The sequence below is a fragment of the Monodon monoceros genome, unplaced genomic scaffold (genome assembly GCF_005190385.1).
Source record: "Monodon monoceros isolate NGI ecotype Baffin Bay Population unplaced genomic scaffold, NGI_Narwhal_1 Super_Scaffold_11, whole genome shotgun sequence".
In the NCBI taxonomy this organism is placed as follows: domain Eukaryota; kingdom Metazoa; phylum Chordata; class Mammalia; order Artiodactyla; family Monodontidae; genus Monodon; species Monodon monoceros.
The window spans coordinates 138,053,324-138,074,036 of NW_021703767.1; the positions used below are offsets into that span (position 1 = coordinate 138,053,324).

The 20,713-nt window shown below is 38.5% G+C and overlaps 1 protein-coding gene across 3 annotated transcripts in view; it reads right to left on the minus strand.

Annotated features, from left to right (window-relative positions):
* The window catches only part of ZNF385D (zinc finger protein 385D), a 934,321-nt gene that overhangs the window by 231,309 nt on the left and 682,299 nt on the right, over positions 1-20,713 (minus strand). For all 3 annotated transcript variants that reach the window (XM_029214260.1, XM_029214259.1, XM_029214261.1), the window contains one exon: positions 6,715-6,857. In XM_029214260.1, coding sequence (XP_029070093.1) covers positions 6,715-6,857 — 143 coding nt within the window. The remainder of the gene's footprint in view (positions 1-6,714; positions 6,858-20,713) is intronic.

A 20,713-nucleotide genomic window follows, 5' to 3' on the forward strand; every position in this document is an offset into this window, starting at 1 on the left:
TTGTTTGTTTGTTTTTTGAGGTACACAGGCCTCTCTCACTGTTGTGGCCTCTCCCATTGCGGAGCACAGGCTCCGGACGCACAGGCTCAGCGGCCATGGCTCACGGGCCCAGCCTCTCCACTGCATGTGGGATCTTCCCGGACCGGGGCACAAACCCATGTCCCCTGCATCGGCAGGCAGACTCTCAACCACTGCGCCACAAGGGAAACCCTAATGTAGTGTTTTTATATCTAGATGCTTTACCACCTGCTGATAGAAGAGTATTTTCAAGAGTGATGAATCAACTGGGTTGATGCCATAGTTACAAAGACGATTCCTCCCACTCCTCCTGTTCTTTCTCTTGTATTTCCAGGTCTACTAGAGTGTCAGACAGATAGCTGGTGCCTAACAAATGCCCAGAGAGTGAATCAGTGAGTAAGAGATGAATTACCTCTTCTCCCTCCTCATCCTCTCCGTTATACTTATTAGTCCTTTCCTTACAACAGATACTTTTGATGGAGCTGTTTTTAGGAGGCACAGTTTTCAATCTATAGAATTTTTCCAGTGGTCTCAAAAGTTTGTAGAATGAAGAAAGCATTGAACGAATAAACGAATGAAAAACTCATTCCTGTATTTTTCTCGCCAACAATTTGGAGATTGTGACACACATAAAAGCTTAAAAATTTCACAGCAAAATTTTGCATTTAACCAGTTGGGATGCAAGTGATGATTTCGGGTATATGGTGCATACTAAGCATTCAATAAATGGCACCTATGACCAAAGTCCTGAACAATGTCACCCTATAAGGAAGGCTCCTAGTATTTCTGGGAGCTAAAGCACACCGTAGAAGGATCATGCTTGGGGTAGAGCTGCAGCTACCAATAACTTCAAATGTCCCCAACGCCCCACCACACATACACCAAAAAGCAAGTTCCACAGTGGCAGAGACTCGGCCTGTTAGTTTTGCTGTGGAATCCTAAGGGCCCAGCACATAGTAGGCCCTCAATAAATATTTGTTGAGTGAATGAAGAGATACTCTGCAGAAGCGTTTAAGAAGTGTCCAGTGTATGTAGTCATTCTCCTGGCTTTCCCTCCCTCTACCCACATATGTTCAAAATCTCAGGCCCTATCCCTGAACTACTAAATCACAATTTGCATTTTAACACGATTCCCTTGATTCTTCACATGCATCCTGATTATGAGAAGCACTCCTATAAGACACATCAAGTTCACTTTCCTGCCCCCCCACCAACTGATAAAACTTCTGAACCCAAACTAATGCCACATTCAAGTTTACACGGCTGGTTGCTTGTAGGGTCACTGTTTTTGAAAACTAAGAACTGGAGTCAGATGCTAGGATTTGATCTCTCTCAGCCTCTTTCTTTTCCCCCTTTCTTCCTCCCCATTTGCTCCCTCTCTGGCAATGAAGTCATATTACACAGAGGAACAGGACACAGTCAAAATTTCTATGCTAATTTACTTTTTTTTTTTTTTTTTTTTTTACTGTTAAAGAATATTAGCCAGGGCAGACTGAAAAGCAAAATAGTCATCTCCTGTTTTTACACACCTTGCTGCCTCTTTGCACTCTGCATGACCTCCTTACACTTCCTTGTGAATCTTCTGGAAGAGACAAGACTCAATATTTTCTGAGTATCTGGCTTACGCAGGTGCACTAGGTCACGCTTACTCATTTAATCTTTATGCCAACAAGAAATATAGTCATGGGAGGGGAGCACGGAGTCAGGTTCACTGTCAGCTCCCATCAACATGTCCTCCAAAGCTTGTACTTTTCAATGACATTCTCAATGTTCATTATTATCATGACTACTGAATATGAAGAAAATATGTTAGAGACGTGAAAAACAAAAAGGCAGTTCAGAGACCTTTGGAGAAAATTGTCAGGGAGTATAGCCATGTTTTACAGGTTAGCTCCAATCTAAACAATATCCCAAGGTCTTACCCAAGCCCATTCTCTGCTTCCATTTCCAGCATTTTCAAACTCAGCTACCTCGCTGATAACAAACCTAAGAGACAGTTAGCCACTATCCTTTTCTGGCACAGGACACTGGGGCTCCAATGGACTTAGCTTCTTGCCCAAGATTGCAGAAACTTTTCGCTTTTCTGATTCTCAATAGTCCTTTCCATTCTGCCATCATGTCAAGTCTTCTGTTGGCAACTCAGCACTGCTTCTGCTGTTACGTGCTCCCCCTTACATCCTAAAGACAGGAAGCCTGAGGTGTACGTTCCCACAGATCTCGGCCAGCAGTTTTCAGTGTAAGAGCCCACTAAATACTCGAGATACACGTCTTTCAGATATCACATTAGTGAAGCTGTCTTATCGTGTCCTACTGGGTGGCACATGATCTTTATTTGCCGAATTACTGATGATAATACTGATCATTTGAGTAAGATGGTGCCTGCTCGGTTTCTCCACTGTAAAGTTCCTTTTCTTCTTTGTAATTAGTAAATATTGGTGTGGAAATATCTGGAGATTGTGTAAATATCCTGTTCCCTATATGTCCCTTGGCTGAAAAACTTGAATGTTTGCCAAATGCCAATTTTTTATTTTCATTTTTCCTCCTACATTTATTCACAGGCATTCTACTGGAAGTAAAAGCTTTACCTTATCTGTGTGGAATCATGGATTCATATTTTATTCAATGGATTATAATCTATTGTTATCTTTTTAAAAAAAAATCCAAAATCATGGGATTTGGATGAAAGTAACTGGGATTACTGGGCATCCTGTATTTCTGCAACTTCCCGACTCCATGAAAGCAAGTAGAAAAACCAAGAGCCAGCAACAGCCTTCCCTGACCTTTGTTTGCCCAACACCTCCAAATGTCTTTTAAGCATCTAAATCCTTCTATTAATTCCCTTCCTGTCAGCATGCCTAGAATAGTTTCTATTTTTCTCATCAATCCCTCACTAAGACAAACATAAGGACAGCCTTTCACTCCTGTCCTTGAGCAGCCATTCTATCCTAGACATCATTCTCTATAAAAGCACCCATATTTATAAATATTTATTTATTTGTCAGCTTCTCCTTTATAAACTAAATTATTTCATGGTAGAGGTCATAACATAAATTTTGTTATCACTATTCCTAGCACATAGAAGATGCTTGATAACTAGCAGTTGACTGAATGGACCAAGCTCATACTACTTAGAAAAGAAATATTTCATTACTAAATACCACTTACCTATTTCCAGGATTGGTTCCTTTCAAGAAATGCACACGCAGAATGGGATCACTAAGATAAGAATGGTCCTAAGCACTGAAACTCCAGTGAAGAGATTGAAGGATAGAGTAGGGGTATATGAGGAATTAAAGGAAAATTTCTCTTGTCTGAAAGCTACTGGAACAACCAGAGATACAACATCCCTAGGTCAAGGGAATGGCTTCTGTTGCTATTCTTTAAAGTTGGCTTTAAGTATATTAAGGGATCCTAATGATTTTATTGAATGTCCTTTTATATATCCATAGCCCAGGTCATATCCTACATCTGTTTTTCTTTCTCTCATAACTGTGTGTGTGTTGTTTTGTTTGTTTGGTTTTTTTGTTTGTTTGTTTCTTTGTTTTTGCAGTACACGGGCCTCTCACTGTTGTGGCCTCTCCCGTTGCGGAGCAACAGTCTCCGGACGCACAGGCTCAGCGGCCATGGCTCACGGGCCTAGCCACTCCGCGGCATGTGGGATCTTCCCGGACCGGGGCACGAACCCGTGTCCCCTGCATCGGCAGGCGGACTCTCAACCACTGCGCCACCAGGGAAGCCCTGTGTGTGTTTTTTTTAACAGATGTTTCATGATTCTTCCTGACTCACATCTGAACCCAATGGTTTATACTCTTATTGAAGGACAATAATCTCAGATATTCACGTATGTATTTTGTTACAGGTATATAACTGAAATGTCTTTCCTTTACCATTCTGCCACACTTTATCCCAAATAGACCATTCTATACTCATATACTCAGAGAAGAAATATAATAGGAAAACAGTTTCTGATCACCATGGACTTTGTTTCAAAAGGTCAGATGAAAGAAAATTGCGGGGTGGGAAAAAGGTAATAGCAGTGTGGCACATCTAGGCAGGAGGCACCACTAAAGCCGCACCAGTTTGTGTGTTCAAAGTCAAGAGTTTGAGCCTAAAAGGCCATGCTTACTAGGGGCTCATCATACCATGATTGCCTATGTGGACACATAACTTGATGAACAGAGGAAGTCTCCCACCAAAAGCTGGGTGGATAATCTGTTAGATTCTAGAGCCTTAGCACATCCTGAAACAATTAAATTTCACTTCCCTACAGACTAATGGAATGGGCTTTTGAGCCAGAAATAAAATCAACTTACAGCAATAAAATGTTACATTTAACACACCCTGAATTTGTAGATTGAGAATCACACCTGCTACAAAATCAAGAACTCAGGCTGTTACTTAAAGAGATGCTCTATATCATAATTCTCAGTCCAAAACTACCAGATTTGGGGCTTTGCAACCATTCCACTCAGTTGGAAACAAAGAATGGCTTAATCCATGACTGGCTGCAGCTTGACCAGCACTAGAAGGAAATAACCAACAGGTGGAGCAACAGAGGGTCTCTTGGTTTAAATGGAAGAAATAACAACACAAGTCCAAATTATCATAGAAGAAAAAGAATCAAGTAAAACTTTGGCAATCAGTTAGTCAATGAACTTCCAAATTCAAAATAAGGATTTACAGGCTATTTATGAATATAATACCTGTCATTAAAACAATGATTATTAATGCTGAGCCCTGTTGTAAATGATTTAACCCACATAATCATGACCACAAGCCTACAAAGTAGGTTATATTAGTCCCATTTTACAGACAAAGATATCGAGATACATAAGGATTATGTGACTCACCCAAGGTCGTGATGATGGTGAGTAGCAGCTCTGACTTGAACCCAGTCATTCTAGCTCAGAGTCCAACTTGACCACCATGCAATGCTGTCTTTGCCCACAAAAGCTCAACTATTTTGAATGGGATAACCCCAAAGGAAGAGGTTATCAAGTCCACTCCCTTTATTTTAAAGATGACGAAACAGTACCAAAGAGGATTAAGACATTTGCTCAGTGTCCTATGGCTCGATATATCACTCATCTTTGTTTTATGACAAATAATACTCATTGTCAATCAAATTAATCATTTTGCTTTTAACGTTTCCCAAAGGGCAAATCAAAAGTTTAAAACCCAGCCTTTTACAACCTTCCAGGAATTGTACCTCAGCTTCTCTAGAGCTGATATGAGACGTGAGGGACAGGAGGCCAAGTAGTCTCAGAGGCCAGGTAAAGCACCCTGATGGATCATCTCCAGGTGGCAGGAAGCAAAATGGTGCCAAGAAGCCACTTAACAGTGGAGCAGGCAAAGAGCTCAGAAAGAGGAAACCCAGGGACTTTACTGTGGTCATTCAAGAATCAGGAAATTTGATTCTGAGCAATTTTTTCCTCTACTCTTATTGAAATACCTAGAATTAGAAACTTCTACTTTGGAAATATGATCTTTATGCTGTTCTATTTAGGTTCCATCAATTTCAAAATAATATTCCTATGGAAAATACTTCATGCTCCCAAAAGCAATGAAATCACTGTGATTTTCCCTTGTCCTTTAGTAAAGGCTAGCATGTAACTGTACCATCTCCTTGGCAGGTCCAAAGTCCCCATGACAAAGCATGATTAAAATAAATAAGACCCACTTCTGTCTCCTGAAGAAGAATGATCTAATTGTGGGCAGATTTTTTAAAAATCCATCATGGAGGTAAGATGTTGCAGTAAGAAATCTGTTTTATTTAGCTCACTGGGCATTCAGAGACCTTGCGTCCTAATCCCCTTCACCTTGGTTGTGTTGACATGTCCTGTCATTGATAAACTCAGACCTGCATTATAACAACCGCTGAAAGCTGAATCAGACGATATTAGAAAAAAATGTCACTCACTGGCTTCTAACCTTTTCAACCCTTATTTCTATTTCCATCCTAGGAATAGTCTCACTGCTTGTACAAAAAAAAGATGATGATAAATAAGAGGAATCTGTCCACTTATAAAGACATGCTTAAGAGTGAAAACAGAGGTAAGCAAGTATTGAACTTTTGTTGAGAAGGCTGCTGACAAAGCCCCCAAAACAAGGTCATTTAAGAAAGACTTCAGTTGAGGAACTGTGCCTGAGCAGGAAGAAAATAAAATGAAAATCCTTGGTACCAGAACCCTACATTGTTTTAAGTTAAGTGAGAAAATGTGCTGTATACATGGAATGTATCTCTAGTGTGAATATAAGGGTCCTCTTTATTAAATCAGAAAAGAAATAACAGATTTGAAAATTAAAGTAAAAGGCCCAGAGAGAAGAAACACATGTTTAAGTTTTTAGACATCTACTTGAAGTTGAATGCTGTCTAACACATTCATTAAATTTCAATTAAATTGAATTTGGCATGGAAAATAAACTAATAAAATGGTTAGTGTTGTCCAAAAAGACACTAAAAGAGAGGCATGAATTCATGATCAACCTAATCAGATTACATCTCTTTTCACTTTCCCTTTGAAGGAGCCTGGCTCTGGGGACCTTACACAACCAGGCAGACAACTAACCTTGACGTGCTTTCAGACAATCTATGGAACAAAGCATAGAGTACATGAGAGGCAGTGAGCAGCTCACTCCTGGCCCTTAAGGTTTTCCAGTACCTACCACCCTGGCATATGATGATGTGGGACTTACCGCATTAAAATTGGGGAAGAGGTTGACTGCGGCCGCAGTGTCAAGAGGAAAGGGAAGAAACGGTTTAATATCCAGCGATGGTTGCAAAGGAGGGGCTGGTGGACGGACCAGGGCTGGGAGAGCGGGGCTCTGGCATGTACCACCTGCACAGAGGAGAACAAAGGGAGCGATCAGGGACATGGTGCATATTAAACACACAACACACAAACACCAAGGTCTCTTTTGAGACCAAAAGGCCAGCTTTATGGGTCACTGGAAAAAACAAGACATGGAGTGTATTGACCTCAACTGGGAACCAGCCAACGAGCAGATGTGCCATTAAGCAGAGAAAACCAGTTGAGCCGCTCCTTTTTCCCTCTTGGATTAAAACTATCTGGTTACATAAGGAATTGTTAACATTTCAAACATTTCATACTCCCCAATCCATCCTTCTTTTCCTGCCTACAACCCGGGACTGAGTCAGCTACAAATCTATAAGCAACATCCCTTGATTCAAAGGGAAAACCCCTCCAATGCTCCCCCATCCCTCTTTGAAAACTAACTCCTGCTCAAAATATACATGCAGTCTGAGGGATTCTTTTACAGAACTGCTCTTTTCCACCGCATCCAAAACTCTGGCAGCAAGATGACACGAACCTGGCACAGAAAAGAAACTTAACGCAAATGCAGGCAGCTGTACCTTACTTCCCTGGCAACTGGAGGGTTAAAACCAGCAAATCCAGCTACATATCATGTGATCCCTGAGCTATTTAGCACCCCTGTGGCTTTAAACATTCAAGACTAGCTGCCCCCTTCCTTCCCAGTCATAAGTAGGTGGAATTTAGAAGGTCACCAATGAGCAGGCAATGGAATATTATGGCAACACAGACAGCTCCCTTGCATACCAGTGGGCAAAGGCTGTTTGCAAGGGACTCCTACCTCTGCCCCCTGTTCTAGGATTCCACTGCATTCAGAAGCTGAAAGGAGCCCATCTCCCAGTTATGTCTCTCATACTTTGGTAACATTCCAAAGCATCAATTGGCTGTTAATTAAAGGCTGTTTGAATCCTAGGAAACTGTTAAAATATGCCAGCATTCTTCTAATCTGAGAGGCAAGCAATGGACTGTAAAAACCTGCTGGTGAGAATCCAAGAAGCATGAGGAAAACAAAATGCACTAGAATTATTCCTTTCTCATGGAAAAGAATTCCAGGAGACAGAAAAGAGAAGATGGTAGAGTAGGAGGATGTGAAGTTTGCATCTCCTGAAAACTAGGGCACCTACCAGGTTCTGGTGCAGGACCTCAGACACCTAAGGGGACAGGGGGAACCCCCGAGTGAGTGGGTAGGATGTGGAGTGAAGTGAGAGGGGAGGAGAAGTAGAGGCGGGAGGGGACCAATACACCTAAGGGGCCGTTGGGGGAGGGGAGGGGCCCACTGACTATGAGGGGATCAGGGGGACATGGAGAGATGTTCGGGGGATCAGAGGATCAGAAGGGAACATGGCCAGCATCTCCTCTGCCCACTCGGGTCCTGGACTAAACCTCTGCACACCAAGGCCCCCTCCAGCTGTGTGGTGCTGAGCCTAAGCCCTGCCCCCCACACCCCTAGGGCCTTTTCTGGCTGCTTGGGTCCTAAGCCTAGGTCTGCCCCCCACCTAAGCCCTGCCACCCCGCCTAAGCCCCACCCCACCTAAGCCCCACCCTGCCTAGGCCCTGCCCCCGCCTAAACTCCACTTCCCACATCTACGGCCTTTTCCGGCCTTTTTTTTGTTGTTTTTTTCTTGCTATTGTGGTTCTCTTTTACCTTGTTGTTGTTTCATTTATACGTTTATTTTTTATAACATATTTTTTATTTTTCTAATTTTATTTTACTTTTATTCTTTGTTATTGTTCTATTCCTTTTTTTCTTTGGCTGTGCCACCTGGCTTGTGTGATCTTGGTTCCCAGGCCGGGGGTTTGGCCCGAGCTCCTGTGGTGGGAGCTCTGAGTCCAAACCGCTGGACTAACAGAGAACCTCAGACCCCAGGGAATATTAATCGGAGTGAGGCCTCCCAGAGGTCCTCATCTCAGCAACAAGATCCAGCTCTACCCACCTGCCTGCAAACTCCAATGCTGGAAGACTCAGGCCAAACAACCAGCAAGACAGGAACACAGTCCCACCCATCAAAAAAAAAAAATGAGATGGCAAAAAAATATATTACAGACAAAGGAACAAGGTAAAAACCTACAAGACCAAATAAGTGAAGAGGAAATAGGCAACCTACCTGAAAAAGAATTCAGAGTAATGATAGTAAGGATGATACAAAATCTCAGAAACAGAATGGAGAAAATAAAAGAAATTTTTAACAAGGACCTAGAATTTAAGAACAAGCAAACAGTGATGAACAACACAATAATTGAAATTAAAAATACTCTAGAAGGAATCAATAGCAGAATAACTGAGGCAGAAGAATGGTAAAGTGACCTGGAAGATAAAATGGTGGAAATAACTGCCGTGGAGCGGAATAAAGAAAAAAGAATGAAAAGAATTGAGGACAGTCTCAGAGACCTCTGGGACTGCATTAAATGCACCAACATTCGAATTATAGGGGTGCCAGAAGAGTAAGAGAAAGAGAAAATGTCTGAGAAAATATTTGAAGAGATTATAGTCGAAGACTTCCCTAACATGGGAAAGGAAACAGCCACCCAAGTCCAGGAAGCGCAGAGAGTCGCATACAGGATAAACCTTAGTAGAAACACTCCAGGTCACATATTACTCAAACTAACAAAAATTAAATTCAAAGGAAAAATATTAAAAGCAGCAAGGGAAAAGCAACAAATAATATACAAGGGAATTCCCATAAGGTTTTCAGATGACTTTTCAGCAGAAACTCTGCAGGTCAGAAGGCAGTGGCAGGATATATTTAAAGTGATGAAAGGGGAAAACCTACAACCAAGATTACTCTACCCAGCAGGATCTCATTAAGATTCAATGGAGAAATCAAAAGCATCACAGACAAGCAAAAGCTAAGAGAATTCAGCACCACCAAACCAGCTTTACAACAAATGCTAAAGGAACTTCTCTAGGTGGGAAATACAAGAGAAGAAAAAGACCCACAGAAACAAACCCAAAACAATTAAGAAAATGGTAATAGGAACACACACATCGATAATTGCCTTGAATGTAAATGGATTAAATGCTCCAACCAAAACACACAGACTGGCTGAATGCATATAAAAACAAGACCTGTATATATGCTGCCCACAAAAGACACACTTCAGACCTAGGGACACATGCAGACGGAAGGTGAGGGGATGGAAAAAGATATTCCATGCAAATGGAAATCAAAAGAAAGCTGGAGTTGCAATTCTCATATCAGACAAAATAGACTTTAAAATAAAGACTATTACAAGAGACAAGGAACAACATTACATAATGGTCAAGGGATCAATCCAAGAGGAAGATATAAGAATTGTAAATATTTATGCACCCAACAAAGGAGCACCTCAATACATAAGGCAAATGCTAAAAGTCATAAAAGGGGAAATTGACAGTAACACAATAATAGTGGGGGACTTTAACACTCCACTTACACCAATGGACAGACCATCCCGACAGAAAATAAATAAGGAAACACAAGCTTTAAATTACACAACAGACCAAACACACTTAACTGATATTTATAAGACATTCCACCAGAAAATGGCAGAAAACACTTTCTTCTCAAGTGCACATGGAACATTCTCCAGGATAGATCACATCTTGGGTCACAAATCAAGCCTTGGAAAATTTAAGAAAATTGAAATCATATCGAGCATCATTTCCGACCACAATGCTATGAGATTAGAAATCAATTATAGGAAAAAAACTATAAAAAGCACAAACCCACGGAGGCTAAACAGTGCACTGCTAAATAACCAAGAGATCACTGAAGAAATCAAAGAAGAAATTTAAAAAAACCTAGAAACAAATGCCAATGAAAACACAATAACCCAAAACCTATGGGATGCAGCAAAAGTAGTTCTAAGATGGAAGTTTATAGCAATTCAGTCTCACATCAAGAACAAGAAAAATCTCAAATAAACAATCTAACCTTACACCTAAGGGAAGTAGAGAAAGAAGAAGAACAACAACAAAAAAAAAAACCCAAAGTTAGTTATTAGGAAAGAAATCATAAAGATCAGAGCAGAAATAACTGACATAGAAATGAAGACAACAAAAGCAAAGATGAATAAAACTAAAAGTTGATTCTTTGAAAAGATAAACAAAATTGATAAACCTTTAGCCAGATTCATCAAGAAAAAAAGGGAGAGGACTGAAATCAATAAAATTAAAAATGAAAAAGGAGAAAAGGAGAAATTACAACTGACACCGCAAAAATACAAAGGATCATAAGAGACTACTACAAGCAACTATATGCCAATAAAATGGACAACCTGGAAGAAATGGACAAATTCTTGGAAAGGTACAACTTTCCAAGACTGAACCAGGAATAATTAGAAACTATAAACAGAAAAATCACAAGTAATGAAATTGAAACTCTAATTAAAAATTTTCCAACAAACAAAAGTACAAGAGCAGATGGCTTCACAGGCGAATTCTATCAAACATTTAGAGAAGAGCTAACACCTATCCTTCTCAAACTCTTCCAAAAAATTGCAGAGGAAGGAACACCCCCAACCTCATTCTATGAGGCCACCATCATCCTGATACCAAAACCAGACAAAGATACCACAAAAAAGAGAAAATTATAGACCAATATAACTGATGAACATAAACGCAAAAATTCTCAACAAAATACTAACAAACAGAATCCAACAGCACATTAAAAGGATCATGTACCATGGGATTTATCCCAGGAATGCAAGGATTCTTCAATATACACAAATCAATCAATGTGATACACCAATATTAACAAATTAAAGAATAAAAAACATCATCTCAATAGATGCAGAAAAAAGTTTTGACAAAATTCAACACCCAGTTATGATAAAAACTCTCCAGAAAGTGGGCATAGAGGGAATCTACCTCAATATAATAAAGGCCATATACAACAGACACACAGCAAACATTATTCTCAATATTATTCTCAATGGTGAAAAACAGAAAGCATTTCCTTTAAGATCAGGAACAAGACAAGGAGGTCCACTCTCACCACTACTATTCAACAAAGTATTGGGAAGTCCTAACCACGGCAATCAGAGAAGAAAAAGGAATAAAAGGCATACAAATTGGAAAAGAAGAAGTAAATCTGTCACTGTTTGCAGATGACATGATACTATACATAGAAAATCCTAAAAATGCCACCAAAAAACTAATAGATTTAATCAATGTATTTGAAATAGTTGCATTCCTATACACTAACAAAAAAATATCAGAAAGAGAAATTAAGGAAACAATCCCATTTGCCAATGCAACAAAAAGAATAAAATACCTAGGAATAAACCTACCTAAGGAGGAAAAAGACTCATATTCCGAAAACCATAAAACACTGATGAAAGAACTCAAAGATGACACAAACAGATGGAGAAATATACCATGTTCTTGGATTGGATGAATCAATATTGTGAAAATGACTATACTACCCAAAACATTCTACAGATTCAATGCAATCCCTATCAAATTACCAATGGCGTTCTTCACAGAATTACAACTAAAATTTTTACAATTTGTATGGAAACACAAAAGACCCTGAATAGCCAAAGCAATCTTGAGAAAGGAAAATGGATCTGGAGGCTCCCTCACTTCAGATTATACTACAAAGCTACAGATATCAAGACAGGATGGTACTGGCACAAAAACAGAAATATAGATCAATGGAACAGGATAGAAAGCCCAGAGATAAACCGACACACTTATAGTCACCTGATCTATGACAAAGGAGGTAAGGATATACAATGGAGAAAAGACAGTCTCTTCAATAAGTGGTGCTGGGAAAACTGGACAGCTACATGTAAAAGAATGAAATTAGAACACTCCCTAACACCATACATAAAAATAAACTCAAAATGTATTAGAGACCTAAATGTAAGACCAGACACTATAAAACTCTTAGAAGAAAACACAGGAAGAACACCCTTTGACACAAATCACAGCAAGATCTTTTTTGATCCACCTTGTAGAGTAATGGAAATAAAAACAAAAATAAGCAAATGGGACCTAATGAAACTTCAAAGCTTTTGCACAGCAAAGGAAACCATAAACAAGACAAAAAGACAAACCTCAGAATGGGAGAAAATATTTGTAAAGGAAGCAATGGACAAAGGATTAATCCCCCCAAATATACAAACAGCTCATGGAGCTTAATATCAAACAAACAAACAACCCAATCCAAAAATGGGCAGAAGACATAAATAGACATTTCTCCAAAGAAGACACACAGATGGCCAAGAGGCACATGAAAAGATGCTCAACATCACAAATTATTAGAGGAATGAAAATCAAAACTACAATGAGGTATCACCTCACACCAGTCAGAATGGCCATCATCAAAAAATCTACAAAAAATAAATGCTGCAGAGGGTGTGGAGAAAAGGGACCCCTCCTGCACTGTTGGTGGGAATGTAAATTGATACAGCCATTTTACATTCCTTAAAAAACTAAAAATAGAGCTACCATATGACACAGCAATCCCACTACTGGGCATATACCAGGAGAAAACCATAATTCAAAAAGACCCATGTACCTCAGTGTTCATTGTAGCACTATTTACAATAGCCAGGACATGGAAGCAACCTAAATGTCCATCAACAGATGAATGGATAAAGAAGATGTGGTACATATATACAATGTTATATTACTCAGCCCTAAAAAGGAATGAAACTGGTTCATTTGTAGAGATGAGGATGGACCTAGAGTGTGTCACACAGAGTGCAGTAAGTCAGAAAGAGAGAAACAAATATCGTATATTCACGCATATATGTGGAATCTAGAAAAATGGTACAGATGAACCTATTTGCAGGGCAGGAATAGAAACGGAGACATAGATATGATGTGTTTCTGATGAGAACAGGTATGATATCTGATAAGAACAGATATGTGGACACAGGGGGGAAAGGGGAGGGTGGGAACACTGGGAGATTAGGATTGACTTATATACACTACCATGTGTAAAGTAGATAGCTAGTGGGAACCTGCTATATAGCACAGGGAGCTCAGCTCAGTGCTGTGTGATGACCTAGATGGGTGGGATGGTGGGGGTGGAAGGGAGGTCCAAGAGGGAGGGGATATATCTATACATAGAGCTGATTCACTTCGTTGCACATCAGAAACTAACAGAACATTGTGAAGCAATTATACTCCAATAAAAAAATAATAATTTTTAAAAAGGACCAAAAAAAAAAAGGAAAAGCGAAGGAAGGCTCCTGTTTGTGTCACTTCCTTGCCTGCCATCTTGCTTTTAAAACAAAGTAGAGTGAGATCCCTTACAAATTGTCTTTAGAAATCTCATGATCAGTTCTCGTCAATTGCACACAGACCATCATCTTGCCCTTCATCAGTTACCTGAACAAAGGTCAACATTTAAAAAATGATTCTGCAATGCTAAATCCAATGCTATTGGAGCAGAGTATCTACTAACAAGGTGGGTGACTTAATACCTAAAAACAGAAGCCATCAGCACAGGATTTAATTAACCATACCAAAAAAAACATTAGCTCTCCCGGCCCTCCTGATTGGCTAATCACCTGGAGCCAAATTAACAAAAACAGTATTTTTTCCCCCACTTTTTACTTCTCTCTTGAAATGTTCTTCACCAGCTACAAGGCCAACAACAGCCAGTCTGAAACAGCAAACCAATTAAATAAAAAGTAGTATGAGTCAGGAAATAGAGGGTCAATGTTAAAACAGAGATAAGAGCAAAATATAATAAGTCTCCATTCACCAGAGGACACCATAAACTTATTTTATTGTCCACCTGGTGGTATACTTTCTTAGAGAGGGCATTCGTAAAACTTTGGTGATAGACCTGTCATGAATTTAGTATTGCTACCAATTTCTCTCTCTCTCTTTTGTTTTTTTCCAATTTCTCTTTTGATAAAAAGTTAAAGAACCAAAATAAAATGTTGGTTGGTGCCTCTTTAGAAAACTCAGAAGTCAAATAAGTTTTGGTTGAAATCAGTGGTGCGGTTTAACCTGTCCACAAGTAATAGTGAGCTTTAAATAAATCATTTTAAGTATTTATTATCTGTGTCACAGGTCATGTTTTGCAAAAGATATTCATTCATATATATCCATTACCTTGTTTGACCCTAAAATCTCAGAAATCAGCTAATGGCTAACATAATATCATGGAGAGAAAAAATAAGTTGATAAACTCTTTAGCTGTTTATGTTGCTTCCACAGAGACATTCCATTCTTATAATTACAAGAATGCAATTTAGCAGGAACATATTCTGGAATTATTTCATTTATAAGTCCCCTCTGGTTCAGAATAGCCAAAGAGGTTCTGGAAAAGCTCAACCTTCTCTTTTTTTAATCCACCACAATGAGAGGAACAAAGAATTAAAAATACGTTGATTCTATTGCTAGGGAAAGTTAATTCCTACCTCTCTTCCTCTGAGATACGTATTTCATTTACATTTCATTATACACACAGTTCAGGGCCCTCTCTCAGTGTTACAACTGGGGTTCCCTACCTAAGGGATTAAAAACATCAAAGAAGAGTCATAAAGCTGGGGGAAAGCTGGGGATATTTGAGTTCATCCTTTCCTACCTATTTGAAGAGAGAAATGTAAAAGATAGTTGGAAAAGAGAGAACATGTTAACCGCATAGTCTTTGGCCACTGGCTAGGCAAACCCAGGTGTACTGAATGCTGCGGTGTGCTCCCCACAGCCCCCTTCTGGACTGAGGCACACCCTCCCCCACCTGCTGGGGGACCCCCTATGGAAGACTCTCACTTGAGATCCTCCTCAAGCATTGCAGAGGTCAAAGGGAGCTACCTCACCCAAGGTCAAACTTCCTCCCCAGTGGAGGGGCTGGTAGCCCCATACAATGACAGATTCATGCAAGGGTTTAATTAGTGGCTCCTTCCCCTTGCCTCAAGGCAGGGAGACTCTGAAGCTCTATTTCAGCTCTAAAGCTCCTCACAGAATCCAGGATAGACTGAGGCATCTGTTGTGACTGCATCACAGTTCAACTTTTCCCTTTGCCCAACACTGTATCTCTCACTCCTCACAGGAGATGTTCCCCAAGAAAGAATCCACTGCTGGAAGAACTTGACCTATAACATCAGAGTATAACCATTCATGAGTCTGAGTGAAATGCTGAATTGCTTTATTCTAAAATAGGTAATTGCCTACAGATCTATAGAGAGGCACAAGATTGAGCCTGTCTCTCAAAAATTACCTGTGACTAATATTTCTGCTTTTAAAATTAGTATAAGTTCTGAAATATTTTACTTGTCTCAATCTGTATATGCTCAGCAGTAAGAATACTATTGGCAAATAGTGTTAAATCAAAACTGGCAAACATAACATGTTTCATCTGTAAAGCAGACTAAAATATGCTCCCTGAGAAAATAGCTATTTCATTCTTTCATTTTTATTAGAACGTATTACATTTAGGACATCAATTTCTGTTTATTTCCTTTATTTTAAAATTATCCTGAACATAATTAACTTCAAAATATATAATGAATTTGTAGACAGGACTATAGGTAAAAAAGAGTTGTTTCGTTGTTACCATTTACCGACAATGTTGCTTCACTCATCGGAATGTCACACTTCTGGAAATATTGCTGTTATCAATTTGAGGAAAGCATTTTGAAGCTTCCATAGAGTAGTAACAGAAAAAATACAAATTCATGCCCTTTGTATGTGAAACTCGGCCTACATCTAGTACTATGTATTTCAAACCCTATGCAGTTTTAATTTACGCAGGTTTTTAAAATTAAACCTTAATAAATTATTCAGATTTCAGAGCAGTTAATATCTCTCTATACCAAATTTCTTCTATGCCATTAAAGTTAAACTAAAAAAAAGTCATTAAGTAGAGATTAGTTATTATAGCTATATTGAGTAAGGTATTGAATAATGAAGGGAAATAAGGTAAATACGATGAAGTAAGTGATCTAAACTCATGAAACTCCTCTCTGTCCCTTTTTGAAGTTTGGTTTTGTTAGTTTATATTCATATTTAGAATTCTGAATTGAACTATAGAGCAAACATATTAAATATTACTTTGGTTTTTTCACAAGACAGCTGTGTATTCACAAAAGCGTGAATTTGTGAATTTGAAAAAAATACCGGAATAACCTATTTGTTCATGAATATTTGTTAATACTATCTGAGAAAATAAGACACATTCACTTCAGAAGTTTGCATTTTTGAAATGCAAATCTAATTAAAATGTAAATTTGGAAATGTTTGTTTTAATAATTTATACAGATAAATAGGAATTCTAAACCAGTGATTGTCAGTTGAAGCTACTGTATTAGAGATAATGTATATAAAGTGCCTAGCAGAGTGTCTGGCCAGTTGATGCTAAGTGAGGAACGGTTTTTGTTTTAATGAATTCAGTAAATTCCAAAGGAGCTGTTCAGGTTGGTCCAGACACAAATCCGGGCTCCCTGAAAGAGGTCAATCAAGATAATTTTAAAAGCACCTGCCTATTCTTCACTTTTATTTTGACCCCTGCAGAAGGAGAGACTTCACAATAAGAGGCTACTTTGTAAGTCAATATTTTGAAATATTCCTTGAGAGTGGAGTAGTATTCTTTCCATAATACAACATTTTAACCTTGAACTTCTGCACTTGATCCATTCAGGTTTCATCAAATAGTCGCAGATGTCCTATCTGACAGCTTAACCAACTACCTAATCATTCATTTCCCCAAATGACAAAACTAACATTCAAAATGATCAAGGGTTGCTGCTGTTCAGTATTCATGACAGTGTATGCTTTAAAACTGTGAATCATTGAAAAACAATATACATAATACATATTTATTGTTAAAATATATTATCATTACATATTTTATATATATATATATATATATATATATATATATATATATATACATTTACAGAAAGCAGAAGAAATCCCTGATTTCCTGATAGGAGAAATAATTTCTATCATATCTTTTTTTTCACCATCAATTTAATTATATATATGTATATATTTGCTTATCTATACTGAAATACATACATATGTTTCGATAGTGTCAACAGTAAGCCATAGTTAAACTGTTAAACTGCTCAGAATATTTATACTTATTAGGAGAACATCAAGAACATTTTATGTAACATCAAGTCCTAAGTAGTTACTTGCAAAGCAACTAATTTGATAGACGTGGAACATTATTCACATCCAATCCCAACTATTTCGGTTAGAATTTGCCATGTGCACTGGGGGAGGGAGGGGCATGATGGGATTTCTGGAGTCTATGTGATAGAGGACATAAAAGAATTAGATCTGATAGTATGAATAAGAAATAGAAAAGAAATGATGGATTTGGGGCATAAAGGCAAAACTTGATTTGACACAAACAAAACAATGGGCATGGGATGCTGTTGGTGAAATTGGCCAGCCAGGGTGGATGGGAGCAAATGTTGAGAAAAAAGCTAAACTTTATAAATCTATTGAGTAATTGGTATGAACTAGGCCCTGTTTTACCCTTAATTCCTTTAAAATGCACAAAAATTCTGTCAGGTATCTATTATATTACCCAACTTACAAACTCAAAAGCCAAAGCTATTACCTAAATTACATCTCACCTCAAATTACACAGGTAAAAAAATGGCATTCGATGTAAACCTGAGTAACCTTAACAAGTTTCAACACACTGATGCCAAGGGCATTTACATTAAATCAGCAAAAACAAACAAAATGACAACAAAAAAGAACACTCTAAGAAGTCGGTTTTGTCATACAAGGCAAGCCAGCTCCCTTGAAGCCAGAATGGAATGCACTAAATCAGAAATCTTGTGAGAAAATTTTATCACTGCTCAAAAAAAAAAAGAAAAAGAAAAGAAAAAGGAATAGACACATTCCTTGTACAGAAGATAAAGGAATATTCAGTATTTATTACCAATATTTACCTGCTTGGGAAGATGCTGGTTCTGCCCTATATTTTAGAATGTATCCAGAAAGACATGAATATCATATCAAATGTTTGAAAAGTCCTCTGGTTTACATTCTTTAACATCTACTTGCCAAATAAGAAAAGCAAACAGGTATTTGTGGTATTCCCTTGTGCAGCTGTCTCTAAAAACTCAAGGTTAGGGATTACAATGGGCAGTTTGTCGTTGAGATTATTTTTTATTCCTTAGCTAGGAGAACTGTATGTTTATCCTGTTTCCTTCAACCTCAAGTGATCCAAACTCCCATTCAGTTCCTATCTTTGTTTAAATGTTGTTCCCAACTGAAAGATACAACTAGAAACAAATTTTGAGATAAAATTTGAATTGACTGTGACTTGGTCACAATTTTTCTTTTATTGCTTTCGGTTTTCCTCTGTTTTAGATTGTTGATTCACTTACTAAGGTTTGGAAAATGGATCCAGCACCTTCTACCTGACATGAAGGTCCTCACTGGCCTAAAGTGACCAGCACTTGGCACGTTATTTCAAATATTAAAGCAGGGTCTGGTCCACAGGGGCAGTTGCCAGCAGTAAGCCACACAGGGTGGTGACTGCTGTCTCATCCATCCTGTCCTTGACCACAGAGAGGAATGAGGTGAGAATGGGAGTGAGTCAGGGCAACTGGAACACTGATCTGGAAACAGTGACACAGAAACGTTTGCCAAGTCAACTGTCTGACTCATACTTTACCCATGAAAGAAAGCCCATGTGAGGGATCCACTTGCCCTTGTTTAAATTCTTTATTTATTCATTTTAAGTTGTAGTATTTAAATATTCCAGTAAATCCAATGGAATATTACTCAGCCTTAAAAAAAGGATGAAATAATCCTTTTCATTTGCAGTTACATAGATGGACCTAAGCGATTATCATACTAAGTAAGCCAGAGAAAGACAAATACCATATGATATCACCTATATGTGGAATCTAAAATATGACACAAATTAACATATGTACAAAATAGAAACAGACTCACCGACATAGAGAACAGACTTGCGGTTGACAAATGGGAGGGGGGCAAGGGAGGGATGGAGTGGGAGTTTGGGATGCAAACTATTATATATAGAATGGATAAACAACAAGGTCCTGTTTTATAGCAACTATATTCAATATCCTGTGATAAACCCTAATGGAAAGGAATATGAAAAAAACATAAACAAACAAACAAACAATAAATAATGCAATAAATCACTTGAAAGCTCATTTCGGAAGGAAGCTATAAAAAAGGACTAACTAATGTTTTCTCTGTTAGTTATTGAATACTGGGACCAAAATCAAAATACTGCTATTATCTAGTTGCCAATATCCTGAGTCAAGTCTTCACTAGAAGAAAAGTAGAATCTTTCACTTATTTACCCAATTTTCATGACAATTTCTGGTGCCTGGGAGATTCTGTCAAGAGTACCAGAGTAAGGAGTTTTAGACATTTAATCCTATATATCCCTCTGCACTTCAGCCCCTCTGTCAAACACTGCATAAGTCAGGACAAGGACCTCCTCACAGGCGATCAAAAGATTTTGCCTGGAAACTTCCTCTAATGTCTGCACCAGTAAGCATAAAAATGTAAAATTTTCCTCAAGAGGAATTTCCCAAGATTTCATTCCACAAAATCACTTGTAACTAATAAAAAACAGTGCTCTGGTGCTGAGCTGTCCCATGTGGTAGGCTTTAGCCATGTGCGGTTATTTTAAATTGGAATTAAGTAAAATTAAACATTCAGTTTCTCAGTCACACCAACCACATTTCAAGGGCTTGACAGCCATGTGTGGACAAAGGCTACTTTGCTGTATACTGCAGTTAAAAAAAAAAAAATTTCCATCACTATAGAAGGTTCTATTAGACTTTGAGGCTTCAATGCAAAACCAACGATCTCCAGTGAGGAGTAATTTGCAGATAAGGTGCCTGATACAGTCTGTTCTAGAATGCACTGCCGATAGAAGATAAGTCTTGCTTTCTCCTGGGTC